The sequence below is a fragment of the Hydra vulgaris genome, chromosome 15 (genome assembly GCF_038396675.1).
Source record: "Hydra vulgaris chromosome 15, alternate assembly HydraT2T_AEP".
NCBI classification, from domain to species: Eukaryota; Metazoa; Cnidaria; class Hydrozoa; order Anthoathecata; family Hydridae; genus Hydra; species Hydra vulgaris.
Genome location: NC_088934.1, coordinates 9,067,917 through 9,087,127, shown reverse-complemented (window position 1 = coordinate 9,087,127; position 19,211 = coordinate 9,067,917). Strand labels below are relative to the sequence as shown.

The 19,211-nt window shown below is 26.0% G+C and overlaps 1 protein-coding gene across 3 annotated transcripts in view; it reads left to right on the top strand.

Annotated features, from left to right (window-relative positions):
* Positions 1–17,707, top strand: part of LOC136072127 (tetratricopeptide repeat protein 5-like) — a 52,285-nt gene extending 34,578 nt beyond the window's left edge. For all 3 annotated transcript variants that reach the window (XM_065820579.1, XM_065820581.1, XM_065820580.1), the window contains exons 4-12: positions 411–622; positions 958–1,015; positions 1,160–1,249; positions 1,324–1,415; positions 15,647–15,700; positions 16,006–16,152; positions 16,467–16,681; positions 16,811–16,955; positions 17,350–17,707. In XM_065820579.1, coding sequence (XP_065676651.1) covers positions 411–622; positions 958–1,015; positions 1,160–1,249; positions 1,324–1,415; positions 15,647–15,700; positions 16,006–16,152; positions 16,467–16,681; positions 16,811–16,955; positions 17,350–17,469 — 1,133 coding nt within the window. In that variant the 3' untranslated portion in view covers positions 17,470–17,707. The remainder of the gene's footprint in view (positions 1–410; positions 623–957; positions 1,016–1,159; positions 1,250–1,323; positions 1,416–15,646; positions 15,701–16,005; positions 16,153–16,466; positions 16,682–16,810; positions 16,956–17,349) is intronic.
* Positions 17,708–19,211: the final 1,504 nt, after the last annotated feature.

Genomic DNA, 19,211 nt, shown 5'->3' with positions numbered 1-19,211 from the left:
CATTAACATTTATTAGTTTTTCAAATTCATTTTCAATTTTTAAATTATGTATTTTGTTTTTTGTACTTCTAAATAAACTTTAGTTTGTAAGTTCTTATTTAATGGTTATAATTATTCAATCTTTATTCTTTTTGATTATGTGACTTATTTCACAACTATTTTTAATATGTAGTTTAACATGTTTTATTAATTTCTTGTCTTAAATATTTTTCTAATTTATTTATATACATTTTGTACCTATTCAACATTTGTGCGCAAATATGTCATATTATATATTCTCAAGATTTTAAAGAATTCTCAAGAAAGGAGAAGAAAATTATTTTTGTTCAAGAAATAAAAATTATTGAAGTTCATGAAGTTTTCAAAACCATGTTTATTGTTCATTATTTCAGCAGGGTTTGTTTTTTTAGTGATGATTGACAACAAAGCTAAGTTCTTTTGTTTGCGTGGCAAAGCATTAAATGTGCTTCCCTATTTTGATTCACGAGCAGTAGAGAGTTTGTCTAAAGCTGTAAAACTTGATCCAACTTTAATTGAGGCTTGGAATGAGTTAGGGGAAAGCTATTGGAAAGATAAAAAGATTGAGGAGGCACAAAATTGTTTTCAAGGCGCCATCAATAAGGTATTGTTATGGTTTTATTAATGTTATTATATCAGAATAAATTTACTTATGAAAATACTAATCCCATTTTAGCGAAAACAGGTAACATCTTTAATAGATGCTGCCTAGTTTCACTATTGCTAGTATCTTTTTTTCTCTGAATTCTCAGTTATACTTTATAATTAAGTATCAATTTTCAATTATTTTTTTGGAAACAAAATTAAAACCTTAAATTAACATATAATGAACAACAGGTCTACATAAATTATAGATAAGGTTTGTTTTTATTTGTTTTGTATAGGTTTTATTTATTAGTGGATTTTTCAATATTATGTTTAGGATTGTTTTTATTATAGAACAAAAACAAAGTATCACTAAGAAATCTGTCAATGGTACAGAGACAACTTGGAAGTGGTAATATTTTTGATGGGTTTTTTTGTTGTTTTTTTTTTTAGAGAAAACTTGAAAATGGTAACTTTTTTATGTGTTGTTTTTTTGAGAGACAAAGTTAATTTTTAATAGTAGCTTGACTTTTTTCTTTTTTTTTTGAATTAATAGATTTTAACTCTCGTGTTTCACATGTTAAAGAGAGTGTCAGTACAGCTAAGGAAGCTGTCGCTCTGGATTTAACAGATGGAAGATCATGGTGTATGTTTTGCTTAATTTTTTTTTTTTTTTTATTGACATGAAACATAAAAAACTAGTTTGACTAATTTTTTCAGTTGTTCTTGGAAATGCGTACCTCAGTTTATTCTTCTATGCTGGCCAATGTCCAAAAGTTTTAAAACAAAGTTTGGCTGCATATGCAAAGGCTGTGAGATTTTATACATTTTTTTTTTACATTTTTTGTAACCTGTTTTATATTTTTTATAATTTGTTTTAAAAAGCAAAAATTTACTAAAATCTAAAACATAATTTATTTATATTAAAATGTATTAGTTTATAATTTCATATGCATGCATGACTTTAGCTTATCGTATTAACAATTTTAACTATGTCTATGGTAACCCCTATTTTATAAGTTGAATAACAAAGCCTGAGTTTTAATACCCAATTAATAACTGGATTAAAATCATATAAATCAATGTTTGGCCATATAAATCTCTCATTAAAAAGTTAAAAAAAGATAAATGTAAAAAAAAAAAAATGTATTACAATAATATTGATCACAAAATTGTTATTAACATCCAAGTATAACAGAGTATAGAATGGTTAAAATATAAATGAAATTGTTAGTTGGTTAAAATACTTAAATATAAAATAGAAGGAATTAGCAATGGTATAATAACTCTAAAAACCTGTTTTGTAATGCAAACAGTAAATAAAGTAAAAAACAGTAAATAAAGTACTTTAACTATGCTTATTTGTTCATTTTCCTAAACTCTTACCTAATAAAGTAAATAAAAACTGTTACCTAATAAAGTAAATAAAAACTCTTACCTAATAAAGTAAATAAAAACTGTTACCTAATAAAGTAAATAAAAACTCTTACCTAATAAAGTAAATAAAAACTCTTACCTAATAAAGTAAATAAAAACTGTTACCTAATAAAGTAAATAAAAACTCTTACCTAATAAAGTAAATAAAAACTGTTACCTAATAAAGTAAATAAAAACTGTTACCTAATAAAGTAAATAAAAACTGTTACCTAATAAAGTAAATAAAAACTGTTACCTAATAAAGTAAATAAAAACTGTTACCTAATAAAGTAAATAAAAACTGTTACCTAATAAAGTAAATAAAAACTGTTACCTAATAAAGTAAATAAAAACTCTTACCTAATAAAGTAAATAAAAACTGTTACCTAATAAAGTAAATAAAAACTGTTACCTAATAAAGTAAATAAAAACTGTTACCTAATAAAGTAAATAAAAACTGTTACCTAATAAAGTAAATAAAAACTCTTACCTAATAAAGTAAATAAAAACTCTTACCTAATAAAGTAAATAAAAACTGTTACCTAATAAAGTAAATAAAAACTCTTACCTAATAAAGTAAATAAAAACTGTTACCTAATAAAGTAAATAAAAACTGTTACCTAATAAAGTAAATAAAAACTCTTACCTAATAAAGTAAATAAAAACTGTTACCTAATAAAGTAAATAAAAACTCTTACCTAATAAAGTAAATAAAAACTGTTACCTAATAAAGTAAATAAAAACTCTTACCTAATAAAGTAAATAAAAACTATTACCTAATAAAGTAAATAAAAACTGTTACCTAATAAAGTAAATAAAAACTGTTACCTAATAAAGTAAATAAAAACTGTTACCTAATAAAGTAAATAAAAACTGTTACCTAATAAAGTAAATAAAAACTGTTACCTAATAAAGTAAATAAAAACTGTTACCTAATAAAGTAAATAAAAACTGTTACCTAATAAAGTAAATAAAAACTGTTACCTAATAAAGTAAATAAAAACTGTTACCTAATAAAGTAAATAAAAACTCTTACCTAATAAAGTAAATAAAAACTGTTACCTAATAAAGTAAATAAAAACTGTTACCTAATAAAGTAAATAAAAACTGTTACCTAATAAAGTAAATAAAAACTCTTACCTAATAAAGTAAATAAAAACTGTTACCTAATAAAGTAAATAAAAACTGTTACCTAATAAAGTAAATAAAAACTGTTACCTAATAAAGTAAATAAAAACTGTTACCTAATAAAGTAAATAAAAACTCTTACCTAATAAAGTAAATAAAAACTGTTACCTAATAAAGTAAATAAAAACTCTTACCTAATAAAGTAAATAAAAACTGTTACCTAATAAAGTAAATAAAAACTCTTACCTAATAAAGTAAATAAAAACTCTTACCTAATAAAGTAAATAAAAACTCTTACCTAATAAAGTAAATAAAAACTCTTACCTAATAAAGTAAATAAAAACTCTTACCTAATAAAGTAAATAAAAACTGTTACCTAATAAAGTAAATAAAAACTCTTACCTAATAAAGTAAATAAAAACTGTTACCTAATAAAGTAAATAAAAACTCTTACCTAATAAAGTAAATAAAAACTGTTACCTAATAAAGTAAATAAAAACTCTTACCTAATAAAGTAAATAAAAACTGTTACCTAATAAAGTAAATAAAAACTCTTACCTAATAAAGTAAATAAAAACTGTTACCTAATAAAGTAAATAAAAACTGTTACCTAATAAAGTAAATAAAAACTGTTACCTAATAAAGTAAATAAAAACTGTTACCTAATAAAGTAAATAAAAACTCTTACCTAATAAAGTAAATAAAAACTCTTACCTAATAAAGTAAATAAAAACTGTTACCTAATAAAGTAAATAAAAACTCTTACCTAATAAAGTAAATAAAAACTCTTACCTAATAAAGTAAATAAAAACTCTTACCTAATAAAGTAAATAAAAACTCTTACCTAATAAAGTAAATAAAAACTCTTACCTAATAAAGTAAATAAAAACTCTTACCTAATAAAGTAAATAAAAACTCTTACCTAATAAAGTAAATAAAAACTCTTACCTAATAAAGTAAATAAAAACTCTTACCTAATAAAGTAAATAAAAACTATTACCTAATAAAGTAAATAAAAACTCTTACCTAATAAAGTAAATAAAAACTATTACCTAATAAAGTAAATAAAAACTCTTACCTAATAAAGTAAATAAAAACTCTTACCTAATAAAGTAAATAAAAACTATTTTCTAATAAAGTAAATAAAAACTATTTTCTAATAAAGTAAATAAAAACTGTTAAAAGTTTGCTTAATTAAAACCATATTTCAACAATAAATCAATATCTTGAAAAGATAAACTTTTTTTTTTTTTTTAAACATCTTTGCTTCCAACAAGGCTGCAAGCAACCACTAATTAAAGTTGGAAGTTACTGGAAGAGAAAATATGAAGATTGTAGAGCAAGATAACTATTGACAGACAACTTAAAGGATTCCAAATTATATGAATCAGGAAAGTAAGATGGAGGAAGCGAATTCTAAAGAGCTGATGTTTAAGGAAAAAAAACTAGACGAATAAGTGTTTTTGGAGCACTTAGGAACAGTCACAGAAAAAGGATGAGAATTAAATGAATGACGAGTAACACGAGAATGAATTTTAGTTGATGGCACAAGAGACACTAGCTCTTTAGAGCAGTGCCCATTATAGTATTTGTAGAAAAGAGAAAGAGAACAACATTACGGCGATGTGATAATGATTGGAGGTTGGGTGCAAGAGCAGGTCCAACTATGTTTACAATGCGTTTTTGCACCTTGTCTAAAAGAGAAAGGGCATCATTAGAAGATCCGCCCCAGATATGGCAACAGTATTTCATACAAGGCTGGATTTGAGATTTATAGAGATAGAGAATAGAATCCGAAGTGAGAAAGTGTCAAGCTCGATAAAGAGATGCAACCTTAGCAAATGCTAATTTTGCAACAGATATGATATATGGTTTCCAAGAAAGATCGGAAGTAAGAGTTAATCCTAGAAGATGAAGAGCAGATGACTAATCGAGTACATCACCGTTTATAAATATAGGAAGATCTAACTTATTTCGATAACAATTGGCTGAAAAAAATTGAGTTTTATCTGTATTGACGTTCACCAGCCACTGTGAGTCCCATGCTGTAGCAGAAGTGAGATCCTTTTCAAGCTCAAATGCCCCCTCCAAGCAATCAGAGAGTGTTGGTTTCTTATCACGACAAGAATAAATGGTAGTATCATCAGCAAACAATGCCACCTTAGATGTGAGAATATCTGGAAGATCGTTAATGTAAATTAAAAAGAGTATAGGGCCGAGGATAGAACTTTGAGGAACCCCTGAAGTTGCAGAATAAGAAGAAGAGTGCTGTCCATCAAGGACAACTTTTATGCTACGATTGGAAAGGAAGGATTCAATAATCTTAAAGGTGTTGCCAGATACATCATAAGAAGAAAGCTTATGGAAAAGACCAGCATGCCAAACTTTATCAAAAGCTTTTGAAATGTCAAGAGTGATGGCCTTAACCTCTCCACCTTTATCTAATGCACGATAAAACCTATCAGTTATTACTGTTAGCAAATCAGCTGTAGAACAAGAAGATCGAAATCCATATTGATGGTCAGAAAGTAAGTTATTAGATTCAAGATGAGAAATTAAGTGTTTGTTAATTAAAGATTCAAAAATCTTGCTTATGATAGGAAGAAGACTAATGGGACGGTAGTTAGACGAATCAGATCGCTCTCCAGAATTTTTGAAGATAGGGATAACAGATGCCACTTTCCAGCAGGTTGGAAAACAAGACTCTGATAAGCACTTGTTGAATAGTTTTGAAAGCATATACAACAGCTCTGGAGAACACTTCTGCAAGACAATAACAGGTATGTTGTCCGGGCCACAAGCTGTAGAAGAGTCTAGGCAGGAAATCACTATAGATACAGAAGCTGGAGTGATACAAATGTCAAGCAATGGATCAACCTTTTTGATGGCTATATCAGGTAGAATGCAACTAGTGGAATCAAGAGATGATATTGATGAAAAGCTTTGTCTTTAGGTGAGGTGATAAAGTCTGAACCATACAAGAGAGGTGGAATTACAGATTTGTCCTTATTATTGATACTATTAAAGATTCTCCAGAAGTCACGAGAGCCTAATTTTTGAGATGAGATACAAGATTCTATGACCTGAGAATAGCAGGCTTTGGCGTTAGACAATTACCTAATAATGTTATCTAATTAGGATGTTAAGATGTTACCTAATAAAGTAAATAAAAGCTGTTACCTAATAAAGTAAATAAAAACTGTTACCTAATGAAGTAAATAAAAACTGTTACCTAAGAAAGTAAATAAAAACTATTACCTAATAAAGTAAATAAAAACTATTACCTAATAAAGTAAATAAAAGCTATTACCTAATTAAGTAAATAAAAGCTGTTACCTAATAAAGTAAATAAAATCTGTTACCTAATGAAGTAAATAAAAACTGTTACCTAATAAAGTAAATAAGAACTGTTTCCTAATAAAGTAAATAAAAACTATTACCTAATAAAGTAAATAAAAACTGTTACCTAATAAAGTAAATAAAAACTGTTAAAAGTTTACTTAATTAAAACCATATTTCAACAGTAAAACAATATCTTGAAAAGATAAACTAAAATATGTTGAAAAATTTTGTGAAATGTTTGATGTAAAATTGTAGTTGTTATCAAATATCACAAGGTTATCACTCTCATAGCTCTGTATTCAATTTGTAGCCATCATTTACATTTTATTGTTCATTACTATATATCTGTACATTTTTTGATCCTTTTGTATAACTTAGTCCATTTTTTAATAAAATATATGATCTTACCAATTAACGAACATCTTAAAAATAAAAATAAGGTAATAATTTTTTGAATTTTTAACCATGTTCTTGTCTAAATGCCAAATAAATTGAAAAAATTTCAATTTGTTTGTTTCATAAACAAGCTCATTTCAGTTACTTATTAAATAGTTTTATTAACTTCTTTAAATAAAAGAATGTTCCTAACAAATTTAAAACTGGACCAAAATTCAGAAGTGTTTTTATAAGGAGACTTTCATGGCAACAATTATTAAATTCAACTTACTGCATCTCTACAACTAAAAAAACAAATTTCTTTCTTAAAGTATGTAAAACATCATTTTACTTAAATAACTGCATTCCTGTATAAATAAAGATACTCTCATGATGTTTCTGATCATCTTGATCTATTTGTGTTTATTTTTTATGTTATTCTTTGAATAAAGTAACAATAAAAAACCCACAAAAGCTGTTTATAGTTATTATATTTAAAGAGTTAAAATAAAAACAAATTATAAAAAGTAAATATAAAAATATGTAAAAAAACAACTCAATACCGAAGTTATTTAAAACATAAAAGACTACCTTAATGAATTTTTATAAATTTTTCTAATGTGTTATCAGTTATCTCCAAATTCTAAGAATGGGAAAAGGTATACATTTCTTTTTGCCACCAAACCAACCTTGTGTTTGATTGTAGTAATTCGCAAGTTGCCAAAAAGTTTGTTTATTTTTGAAAAAATAATCTATAGAAAAATTAATTTTGTCATTGACATTAGCAAACTCAAACTGTATAAGAAACAAAGGGGTAGCTGTCAAATTTAGGACAATTTTGTAAAGATAATTTTTTATAAAGATACATAAGTATGTCAAAAAAATAAATACTTCAAGGTTTATGATTTCAATTATATTTTTAACTGGTTCTTCAAAAGAACCTTAGGAAGTTTCTGCCTACTGTTTTTGGCCATCAGCATTATGTTTTGTTGCATATTGACAAACTTTTATTCAGCAACAAAGTTTGGAATGAGTTGTATGTTTCCCTCTGCACAATTGTTACTGCAAGTCAATTTTTTAACAAAATTTATGAATACATAAATAAATACATAAATGACTTTTTCTTTCTCCACTACCCTACTTCATCATCAGGGACTTCTGCCACTTTTAACAAAATCTAAAGTTTCAACTCTTTTGAGTTAACAGCTGCCAAAGTTCAGTAGACTAAGATAGACTCAGTAGACTAGATATAATTTGTAGTTTAGATTTGCTATGATAAACATGCCAGGAACATTATACATGAGGCAGAATAACATTTACACATTTGAATGCAACAAGATTATTTGAAGGTGAGTTTGCAACCAAGTATGACTTTAGAAATCAAAATACATAGCAGACAGAACTGTCTAAGCCATCTTTTTTTCCTTGTTAGTAGTTCGATCCCCACTACGCCCCTGGTTGTACCATACTCTTCTTGTTTCTTCGCACAGCGGCCTTTCGCAGCATTTGTCAAGGTTCTTGTTTTGGAGTGATAGAGTTGAGAGAGGATGTAACCACAACTAAAGTAGTCTCCTCAACTGTAGTGAACTCCATGGCCTTGGGGAGGTGAATTAAAATAAAAATGAATTAAAATAAAAAAAGTACAAATAGCGTCAGTCATAAACCTGAAGGGTAAGATATTGTCAGTATCAAACTTTATTTTAATCTTATCTATTATTTGTATGATATCTGTTTATCCTATAATATTTTAATATCAAATTTAATGCTGCTGCCATTACTTATTTGTGAGTGTTTGCACAGAATTCTTGGCAGCCATTACACCCAAGTTAATTCTGAGAAAGAGTTGCAGTATTTTTTGTATAAGAAAATGTGAATGCAAGTATCTAACTTATGTTAACTTCAAATTATGTAATGTTCAAAACATATATCAAGTTTTAAAGTTTTACTTTTACTTTAAAATTGCTTTGCGTCAACCGTTTTAAAATTGTCTTGCGTCAAAATTGTCTCCTTAATTTTGATTTATAGCATTTATTTGCCATTTTAGTTAAGTCTTTCGTTCATTAAATAGTGTTGAAACAAAGTGGCAAAAGTTGTTAGCTCGCATCACTATGAAGTGAAATGCCGTGGTTCAAGTCCTTGCACTTCCATTTTTTTTTGTTTTTTTTTTCCTTATTTTTAATATACGAAATAAAACATTTTTGAAGTTCTATAGTTATTTTTACTTTTATAAAGTATTATTTTTATTTAAAAGTTGAATTGCAGCAATAAATAAATAATCAATAAATCAAAATCTCCTAAAATTTTGACTTATTGCATTTATTTGCTGTTTTATAAAGTTATTCTGTCTTTTGCTTATTAAATATTGTTAAAATTGGCAGATTAGCGCGCCTTAAAGGACAAAGTGGTTAGCTCGCTGTGCTTCCAAAGTGCAACACTAGGGTTTAAATCCTGTTGCTTGCACATTATTTTTTTTTCTAATTTTCTAAGATACAAAATAAAACATTTTTAAAATTGTATTGACGTTATATACATAGCATATATAAAGATATATTATATACTAAAACAAACAAAAGGGAGAGAGTTTTTTAAAAAGCTTCAAATTTCAATAAACATCAAAACAAAGGTAGAAGTTTTTTGTCACAATGATTATTATTGTGCTTAGGTAATGCACATTTAGTTTTATTTAATTAGTTAAGTCTGTGTGTAATTCACATTAAAGACAATTTTTTTTTCTTATAGGAAAAAATATTTTACATTCAAACTTTTATTTTCTTCAAAATTAGTTAACGAGACAAGGGTCCTAATACACAGATGGGTACAGATGGTCTGGAAAATTTTAATAAAACCTATTAGAAACTTGATAAAGAAAAAAATTTGTAAGTCTGTACCTGTTTTTTTTTTTTATAGAAGTTTAAAATTTTACAATAAGAAGTTATAAAGTATTAAACATTAATTGTTAACTCAAAACAAAGATTTGACAGATTTTTATTTTCTACCACTCACTAAAAACTCTTGAAATTAAATGACTATATAAAGTTTAAGTATAGAAAGGGTCTGGTATGGAGTATTAAGTATAGAAATGGTCTGTTGTGGAATAGACTTAATATGACCCTAATTATACTGGCCATAGTAAGTTCATTATTCCACATATATTTAAGTTTAACTCAAAATGTTTTTTAAACTTTTTTTACCAATTGTAATTAATGAACACATTTTAAGGGTACTAATATCTGAACTGTAGATAAATAATAGTTGGGGCCATGACTACCGAAGCGTTTAAAAGTTTTTAAAGTTACTTATGATTTAAATTATTTTTTTATTCATAACTTTAAAAGGTAAACAATATGTATGGCTTTTCTACTGTTCGCTAAAAAATATTGAAGCAAGGAATAAGTATAATAATGGTCGGTGTAGAAAAAGGCTTACTAAGACCCGTTTATAAGTAGCTAGTATTAAATATTATTTTTAAAAAAGTATGCTACTAAAAAATTTATTTTTTGAAGATTAAAAGTTTATTCGTCTAGTAACTAAAATTTGCATTTTTCTGTTCTATATGTGATTCTATTTTGAACTTAATTCATTTTTTCATAACATAACTGATGTATACCATTCTTTGTTTACAGAATATTTACATAGATTAGAATAAAATGAGAGTAAGTTAGAGATTTATATGTCAGTTTTATTTTTATGAAATAATAGACAAATATGCGAGTACATATATAATAGTAGATATACAAGTTTTAAAGCGTGATTATTTGAAAATGCCCTTATGTAACATAAGTTTTTTGCACCAAGGTTTGCTTAAAGACACTCTTACCTATCATTGTTTAAGGTCTTCATTGTTTACTTAAAATTATTCATAGGAATATATATACTATTGCATCTTAACATATATATATGCCATTAAATTAATTGCAAATAAAACATTTTTATATGTATCTATGCATGTATAAACCATTAAGTTAATTGCAAATAAACCGTTAAGTTACCTCAAAAATATAAACTAAAAGGACTTGTATCTTCTTTATTTATGTTTTTTATCATATATATGTCAGACATTTATCTAAACACACAAAAAAATGTTTAATAGCTTTGTAAAAGTAAAGTTCTTTTTATTAACACATTTATTAACAAATTAACAAAACATAACAAATTGTATGTCTATATTGAACAAACACATCATCTAATTAATCTAAAAAAAGTAACCAAATTAAAAAAATAAAAGAATACACCACATCTATTAACTTGAAATCAATTTATTTATACATAATAACAAAACAAAGTATATAAAGAAAAGTATATGTTTACAAAAAAAATGTAACTAAATTTGTATTATCAATTAACAAAATGGTAGATTAACCAACTACATAAATACTAATTAAAGATGTAGCGTTTTTTTTATCCACCACTCTCTCCTCATAATTTACTTTCTGCAAGATCCACACTCTATTAAAAAAATATATAAAGGAGGGGGAGGGGGGCTTTTGCCCTAAATTAAGCCCACCAAAATGCTGAAAAAATATTGTAAGGTATGTCTAAAATGAAAAAAGTATATATAATAGAATGATAAAAGAAGTAAAATTAATAAAAATTAACACTGCAAACCAGTTTACCTGTTGCTGATGTTTTTTCTAGAGCGTTGTTAAATATAATCAAAATCTGTAAGAAAAGTAAAAATTTATTTTATTTATAAAAACAATTATTGTAATGACAAAATAGCTATCATACAAAATAACAAAACATAATAACTATCGGTGCAATCAATTATTGTAATTCGACCAGAAAATAAAATTATTTATTAACCTTGATTGCAAAAAACTAATTTTTAAACTATTAGTTAATGATCAACATAGTAAATTTAAAATAATTAAAGTTGACTAAGTTAAAACCATATTTTAACAGTAGACAAAGTAAACTTATGATATTCGGTATAGCACCAAAGTAAACTTATGATATTCGGTATAGCACCAAAGTAAACATATGATATTCGGTAGAGCACCAAAGTAAACGTATGATATTCGGTAGAGCACCAAAGTAAACATATGATATTCGGTAGAGCACCAAAGTAAACATATGATATTCGGTAGAGCACCAAAGTAAACGTATGATATTCGGTAGAGCACCAAAGTAAACATATGATATTCGGTAGAGCACCAAAGTAAACATATGATATTCGGTAGAGCACCAAAGTAAACATATGATATTCGGTAGAGCACCAAAGTAAACATATGATATTCGGTAGAGCACCAAAGTAAACATATGATATTCGGTAGAGCACCAAAGTAAACATATGATATTCGGTAGAGCACCAAAGTAAACATATGATATTCGGTAGAGCACCAAAGTAAACATATGATATTCGGTAGAGCACCAAAGTAAACATATGATATTCGGTAGAGCACCAAAGTAAACATATGATATTCGGTAGAGCACCAAAGTAAACATATGATATTCGGTAGAGCACCAAAGTAAACGTATGATATTCGGTAGAGCACCAAAGTAAACATATGATATTCGGTAGAGCACCAAAGTAAACGTATGATATTCGGTAGAGCACCAAAGTAAACATATGATATTCGGTAGAGCACCAAAGTAAAACTAAAGAAATAGAATAATAACTAAATTTAAAATGTTTTTAATAGATAATATTTGCAGTTAAACATAAAAAATAAACTCAACCATCACGAGATAATAAAGGTAGAGTTATAAAAACAAACAAAAAAGAAATTAATAATTTAGTGAAATGTTAATTTTCTTATGAGTATGATCCTTTTAATTAAAAACAATAATGTTTTCTTGAACAGGACACATCGATAAAGAACATACACAGTGAAAAATTGACTTTTAAGTTCTTTCATATTGTAAGTACTTAATAGACCTATGAATACCTATGAATACCTAATTCAGTGATAACTGGTGATTATTATGAAAATTATTAACTTCAATTTAAAGTATTCACAAAATTTTAAATGATAATATATTATTGTGACATGGAGAATCATAAACACTGTTACAGCAGCTCTCGAATCATTTTAATATTTTGCATGTTCTGCTGACTTGAATTTTAATGGTGTTAAGTGTAAAAACAAAATTGTACACCTTTTCAACAAATTTTTTTGTAAACATAATTTAATAACTTAAATTAAATGTTAAAAGAACAAAAAAAAGTAGTACTTATAACTTACTTATCTCTAAAATAGGGTCATCTTCAGCTTCTATAAAATTAAAAGTTTGTCAAGAAACAATTTCAACGCATCACCTACAAAACAGTTTCATTAACTAAAACACTAAAAAATTAAACTTTAGTAACTTTAAAAACAGATTAAAAAATTACAAAATATACATACAATTTATAAATAAAAGTATATTAAATATTTATAATATTTATGATAATGATAAAAGAGAGAAACAAAGATATTCCAGAGGTTTATGAAAGTTAAATAAGAAATTCAAATACTTATCGCGTGCACATCTACAATGCCTTGTGCATTATAAGTCAAAGGCGTCCGACTCTTCCAATACTATACGGAGTATAACACTATTTTTATGGTTTTATAAATTTGTCATTGTTGCGCACTCGGTTTAGAATGTTTAACAGGGGCATGGTAAAATAGCTGTAAAACTCTAAATTTCCTTATTATGTCAATATTAAATAGTTTTAACTTTTGGTTATTTTAAAAAATAATGAATTTCATAAAATGGTTTAATTTAAATATAAAATTAAAATTTTTAATTATGTTTATACTTTTTAATCCCCTTGCCGTTTAAAAAAAAGTTTAGGTCGCCGTGTGCAAGTTCAAATCATCAGCTTGTTTGTTTTCTAATTTTTGTTATTTAAAATGCAAAACAAAAAAACTTTATAGTTCTATAGATTTTATATTCTATATATAAACATGGTGTATACTCATTTTTCTTGCAGGAACTCAACTTAGTTGTAAAAAAACTTGAAATATAAAACAAAAATAACATTAAGTATCTCAATCATGACACATGCGCAACAAACTTCCTCTCGTTTTTTGATGTTTTTAGAATTTTTAGCTTTTTTTAAAATCTTTTTGTTTGTCAAAGTGTATAATATTGTTACATGTTTGTATATAATGTCTATAAAACTTCTAAAGTATTTTTTATTTTTAAAAATTTCAAAAAATTAAAAAAAAAAATTTGCTAGTAGTAGGTTTTGAACCATGGCTTTATTGCTCAGGAGCTCTGCATGCTAACCACTTGACCACGCTGGCACATCAACTAACGAAATTTTAAAAATGTTTTTTTTTTAACTGAAATAAATGCTATAGATCAAATTTAAGGAGAGGTTGACGCAATGCAATTTTTAAGTGAAAGTCAAACTGAAAAACTTGATTTATGTTTAAGTATGTTTTAATACTACATAATTTGAAGTTTATGTACGTTAGATATTTGCATACACTTTTGTTCACATTTTCTTATAAAACAAAGTGCTGTGACTCTTTCTCGCTATTACCTTAGTTGCACTGGCTGCCAAGAGTTTTGTGTCAAACACGCAGAAATGAGCATTACTACTACTACTACTAATACTACTACTACTATGTTCAGCAATGATTATGAAAAAATTATTTCAAAATACAATTCAAACCATAGAAAATTAGTTCATTATAAAATATGGTAAATTGCAATACACAAAGGCTGTTCAGGAGTTCACTAGCACCAGACTCCTCTTCTTCCTTCCCCAGTGATCAAGGATTACCAGAATAGTCTGTATTTTACAAACCAGATCAACTGATTGCCATCTAGCATACAGTCATCAAAATTGCGAGGCTTGCATTTAAAAAAATGGAAAAACCTCATATTTTATCAAAGTTGAAAAAAACGATTCTAAATTTATTTAGTATTACATGTGTTTAAATCCAGTCGATATTAGAAAATAAAATAAAAACATTTATTCATAAAAATAAATTTTGGTGGGACATCCCAGTATCCAGTACCCTTATATTCAGCCAAACTAAAATTATATTACATTGTTTTTGTAAAAATATAAAATCTTTCTAAACTTTATTTGTTTCCCACCTCTTTATGAGTATCTCCTACTTTCTTATGTGTATCTCCTACCACTTTTTGTATATCTCACCTCTTTTTGTGTATCGCTCACCATGTTATGTAAGTCTCCACCACCTTATGTGTATTTCCAACTAGATTATGTGCCTCTTACCTTTTTATCTTCAATGTCCTTGTGTGCATTTTAAAAAAAAATATTGAATATCAACTTTTATTATTTATTTTTTTAAATATTTTATTTATAACTTAAAATAAAATATAATATAAATCAAATATGCTTTGTTCCTTTAGAAAAAGAAAAAAAAAGGATCAGAGTATCCAACTAATCTTTAATCTTCGTCCTTTTAATTTTAATCTTCGTCCTTTTAATCTTTTATCTTTGTCCTTCTAATTTTAATCTTTGTCCTTTTAATCTTCGTCCTTCTAATTTTAGTCTTTGTCCTTCTGATTTTATTCTTCGTCCTTTTAATTTTTAATCTTTTTCTTTCTAATTTTAATCTTCGTCCTTTTAATCATTTATCTTCGTCTTCCTAATTTTAATTTTCGTCTTTTTAATCCTTTATCTTCGTGCTTTTAATCTTTAATCTTCGTCCTTTTCTTGCATCTTTTAAGGTTTAAGGGGGTGTTTTACATACCATAAGTATTTATGCTATGTAAAACAAAAAATTAAATTATTATTAATATCAAAGCCCTCTGTTTTGGCATTAATAATAATAAATTAGATGGTTGGATATATGCACATTTACATGTTTAGGAAAGTGATATTCGAGAAGTAAATAATGCTGATCTTTATTACAACAAAGCAGTGGTATGCGCATTTATATATTATGCAAACTTTTTTAATTTATTATAATTTATTATTGAAAATTATTGCTGTGGAAACTAATTTTTTTTACAGTTTTTTATATTGTATTATATAAGAAATTTTATTGTCAAAAAACTTTTGCGTCTTTGTTGATAATACTCAAAGTTGCTAGTTGATCAAATAGTTTATTCAATTTTAAAATAAAAATTATTATTCACTTAAATATACCGAAAATAAATAATGTATTCTCAAAATAATACTAATTTAAAGGTTTAATCATCAAAAAAATATCTTAAAAATTATTATAGGTTTTGAAATTTCAAGAACTTTATGAAGAAGCTCTTAAGTGCTACAAAAAAGCTAGTTTGTTGGCTCCTTCCTGGAACGATCCTAAAGAGAATATTGATGATCTATATAATAGATTAAAAACGACTGTTGAAATGATTGAAAATAAGGTATGAATTGCATCAAAGTTTTAAAGTATATGTGTTTTGCGATTTTGGTCCTAGATTGTAGATTGAGTTTGGCTGAAATCTTTCCATCTTTTAACATAATTCACCTTTTGAAACATATTTCTTCATAGGTCTTAATTATAGCAATTTTTCGTGGGTGCTTTTTCATTAAATGATTTTCGTGGGTGCTTTTTTGTGGGCGCTTTTTCATCGACTGTTTTAGGAATTTTTCTATCTTAATAAACAAAAACAACAACTATTAAGATCTTTTTTAAATGTATAGAGACGGAAAGAGATATAGAGATTTTTTTTCTCAGGGATATCACAAGTCAAAGAAACTAAATTTGTTTACAAGCCAGCTAAAAGATTCTGATTTTGGTATTTATTCGAATTGTTTTTACAAGAATAGTTCAAACCAAGTAGTGGCTATCAAAAAGGTTCTAATTTCAGATTTAAATTTGTTTCAAAATAATGATGTTGCAGTGTGTGGAAAAGTAATTGCAATAATTCCGGTCAAAGACGGTGTTCCGTTGTGAGTTATTGTTTTTATGAAATAATGATATAAATAATTATAATATATATATATATAGGTAATAAAGTTTGATATTTTGATTATTTTGTTTAAGTTTTCATTTTTCTATTTATTTATGTTTTCATAAAGTTCATTCATCATGATGGATAGCGCTCTTTCCTGCATTGCTGTAAGCGTATTTAATTTAGCTGTGGAAAAGGGATTAATAGTAGGAGATACCGTAGCCATTTCTAATCCGTTTGTTCAAGATCACAATGTGACTACAGAAACACAGGTACCTAATTAATTAAAACTTATTAAACACTTAAGAAAATAAGTAAACTATATTTTCGACAAAATCTTTATGCTCAAATTTATGGATTCTATTACTAAGAAAATAATTCTATAAAAAAATTTATAAGCTCTATTACTCAGTTATTTATTTAATTTTGTGTTTAAAATTGTGTTAGTCCTGCTTAATTTAAGTGATACAGTAGTTTCAAGTTTTTTATTTATTATCATTGCTTCACACAATTTCTATACCAGTGTACACACATCAGTGTGTGCACTGGTAGAGAAATTAAAAAAGCATTTGGAGGAGGGTGATTTAGAATTGTGGCAAAATGTTATTATCTTAAATATTATATCTTAAGAAAATTATTTACACGTTATTATACTTTTTATATTAGATATTTTCTTACAAAAGCATCCGTGTGGAAACCCCCCTTGTTATGATGATTAACAAACGAAAGGTTGGACCTGAAAGATTGGCGTTTAGTGTGCTTACTGTCGCAAATGAGAGCGAGTAACCTACTGTTTTAAACGTTGATTTATCACCAGAATTAAGCTGTCGCAAAATTAAGACAAATAATAATTCAAAAATTACAGATTTTTATTTCAGCATTATCTGATAGCTTCCATGATTTTAATCGATGACCTAAACAAATATTTTAACAGCAATATATGAATTGGGGTAGAAAGTATTTTCTTTTTTGAAACAACATGTACATATAACGTTTATTTATTTAAAAAAAACTCAAAGTTTAACAAGGTCTTTTTTCTAAATTTTTTGGTACTGTTATTATTTATTAAATGATATTTGTATTTTATAAAGAGTTCAATAATAGATTGTTATTATCTTTCTGCGTTTTTGTTTGTTTTTAATTTAATTTTACTTTTTTAGCGTTTATTGTGTACAGGTGAATGCAACCCAAAAACAACGCGGTAACTTACAAGGCTATAAAAATTTAAATTTTCATTTTAAAATCGAAAATAAGGAGATGTTGTTTTATAAAGAAATGTTTCATCAACAATTAAAATAAAATAAAAAAAGCAACGATAAAGCACTTTTTTTTTACAGTCGTTTCAAATTTAAAAAATTATATAAGAAAAATTTGAATTTTTTGAGATATTGTTACAAAATCGTGGTCTTTTAGATTAAGTTTGTAAATCCAATCTAGTTTGCTCTTTTATATGCTATACGCATAAATCAAACCCATTTGTATACAAGAAGTGAAACTTGAAGGACATGTTGTTAGCAAAGGTTTTTTTACTTTTTTAATGCTTCCTAACAACATGTTAGGAAGCATTAAAAAAGCATGTTTAACAATCTAACAACATGTTGTTAGGAAGCATTAAAAAAGTAAAAAAAAATTATTTAGGAATAACTTTTTATAGTAAATTTAAACCAAGTCTTCATTGAAAATCACAATAATTTCTTAGAATTACCGGAAGCCTTTCTAATACTTGTTCTTGATAGATATATGCATAAAGCTTGAATTTATTACTAAAATTGAATTTATCTACTTAATTATTCTGCTACTTAGTCTAAAGCATTGGGAAATGGTTTTTTGAAATTGAACCCTTAATTCTGGATTCTCTTTGCTGTGTTTGTAAAAGTTTCTTCTACTCAACTTTTAAAGATCTGAAAACAGCAAGATTTAGCCGTTCAAATATTTACAAGTTCCGTGTTTTATAATATATACCACAATGACAAGGACGAGAAAAAGACAGGTTTGCTTTATCACCAAGTCCGTTGTTTTATTTAAACAAATACGTTGTAACTAAAATTAAAAATGAGAGAAAAAAGCAAATGTATATGTATATACACACACACACACACACACACATATATATATACATATATATATATATATATATATATATATATATATATATATATATATATATATATATATATATATATATATATATATATATATATATATACATACATACATACACATTCATACATACATTCATTAAAGAAAAAGAATAAGTTTAAATTATCGTTATTAAAATCTGTAAATGCTGTAAATCTATATAATTACTTTTTTATAATATATTTGACTAAAATGTATATAATTAAATTTTTAGTCATGTATTTGTGTTAAATTGAATATTTAGTCACGTATTTGTGCTGAACTTTATTAAATAATGCTTTGAAGATATTTGGTGTTGTATTATTATTAGTTTTATACATAAAAATTAGAAGATGATATATATTTATTTGGTACAAATTTAATATTTCTAGATTGTTGAACAATGGTCT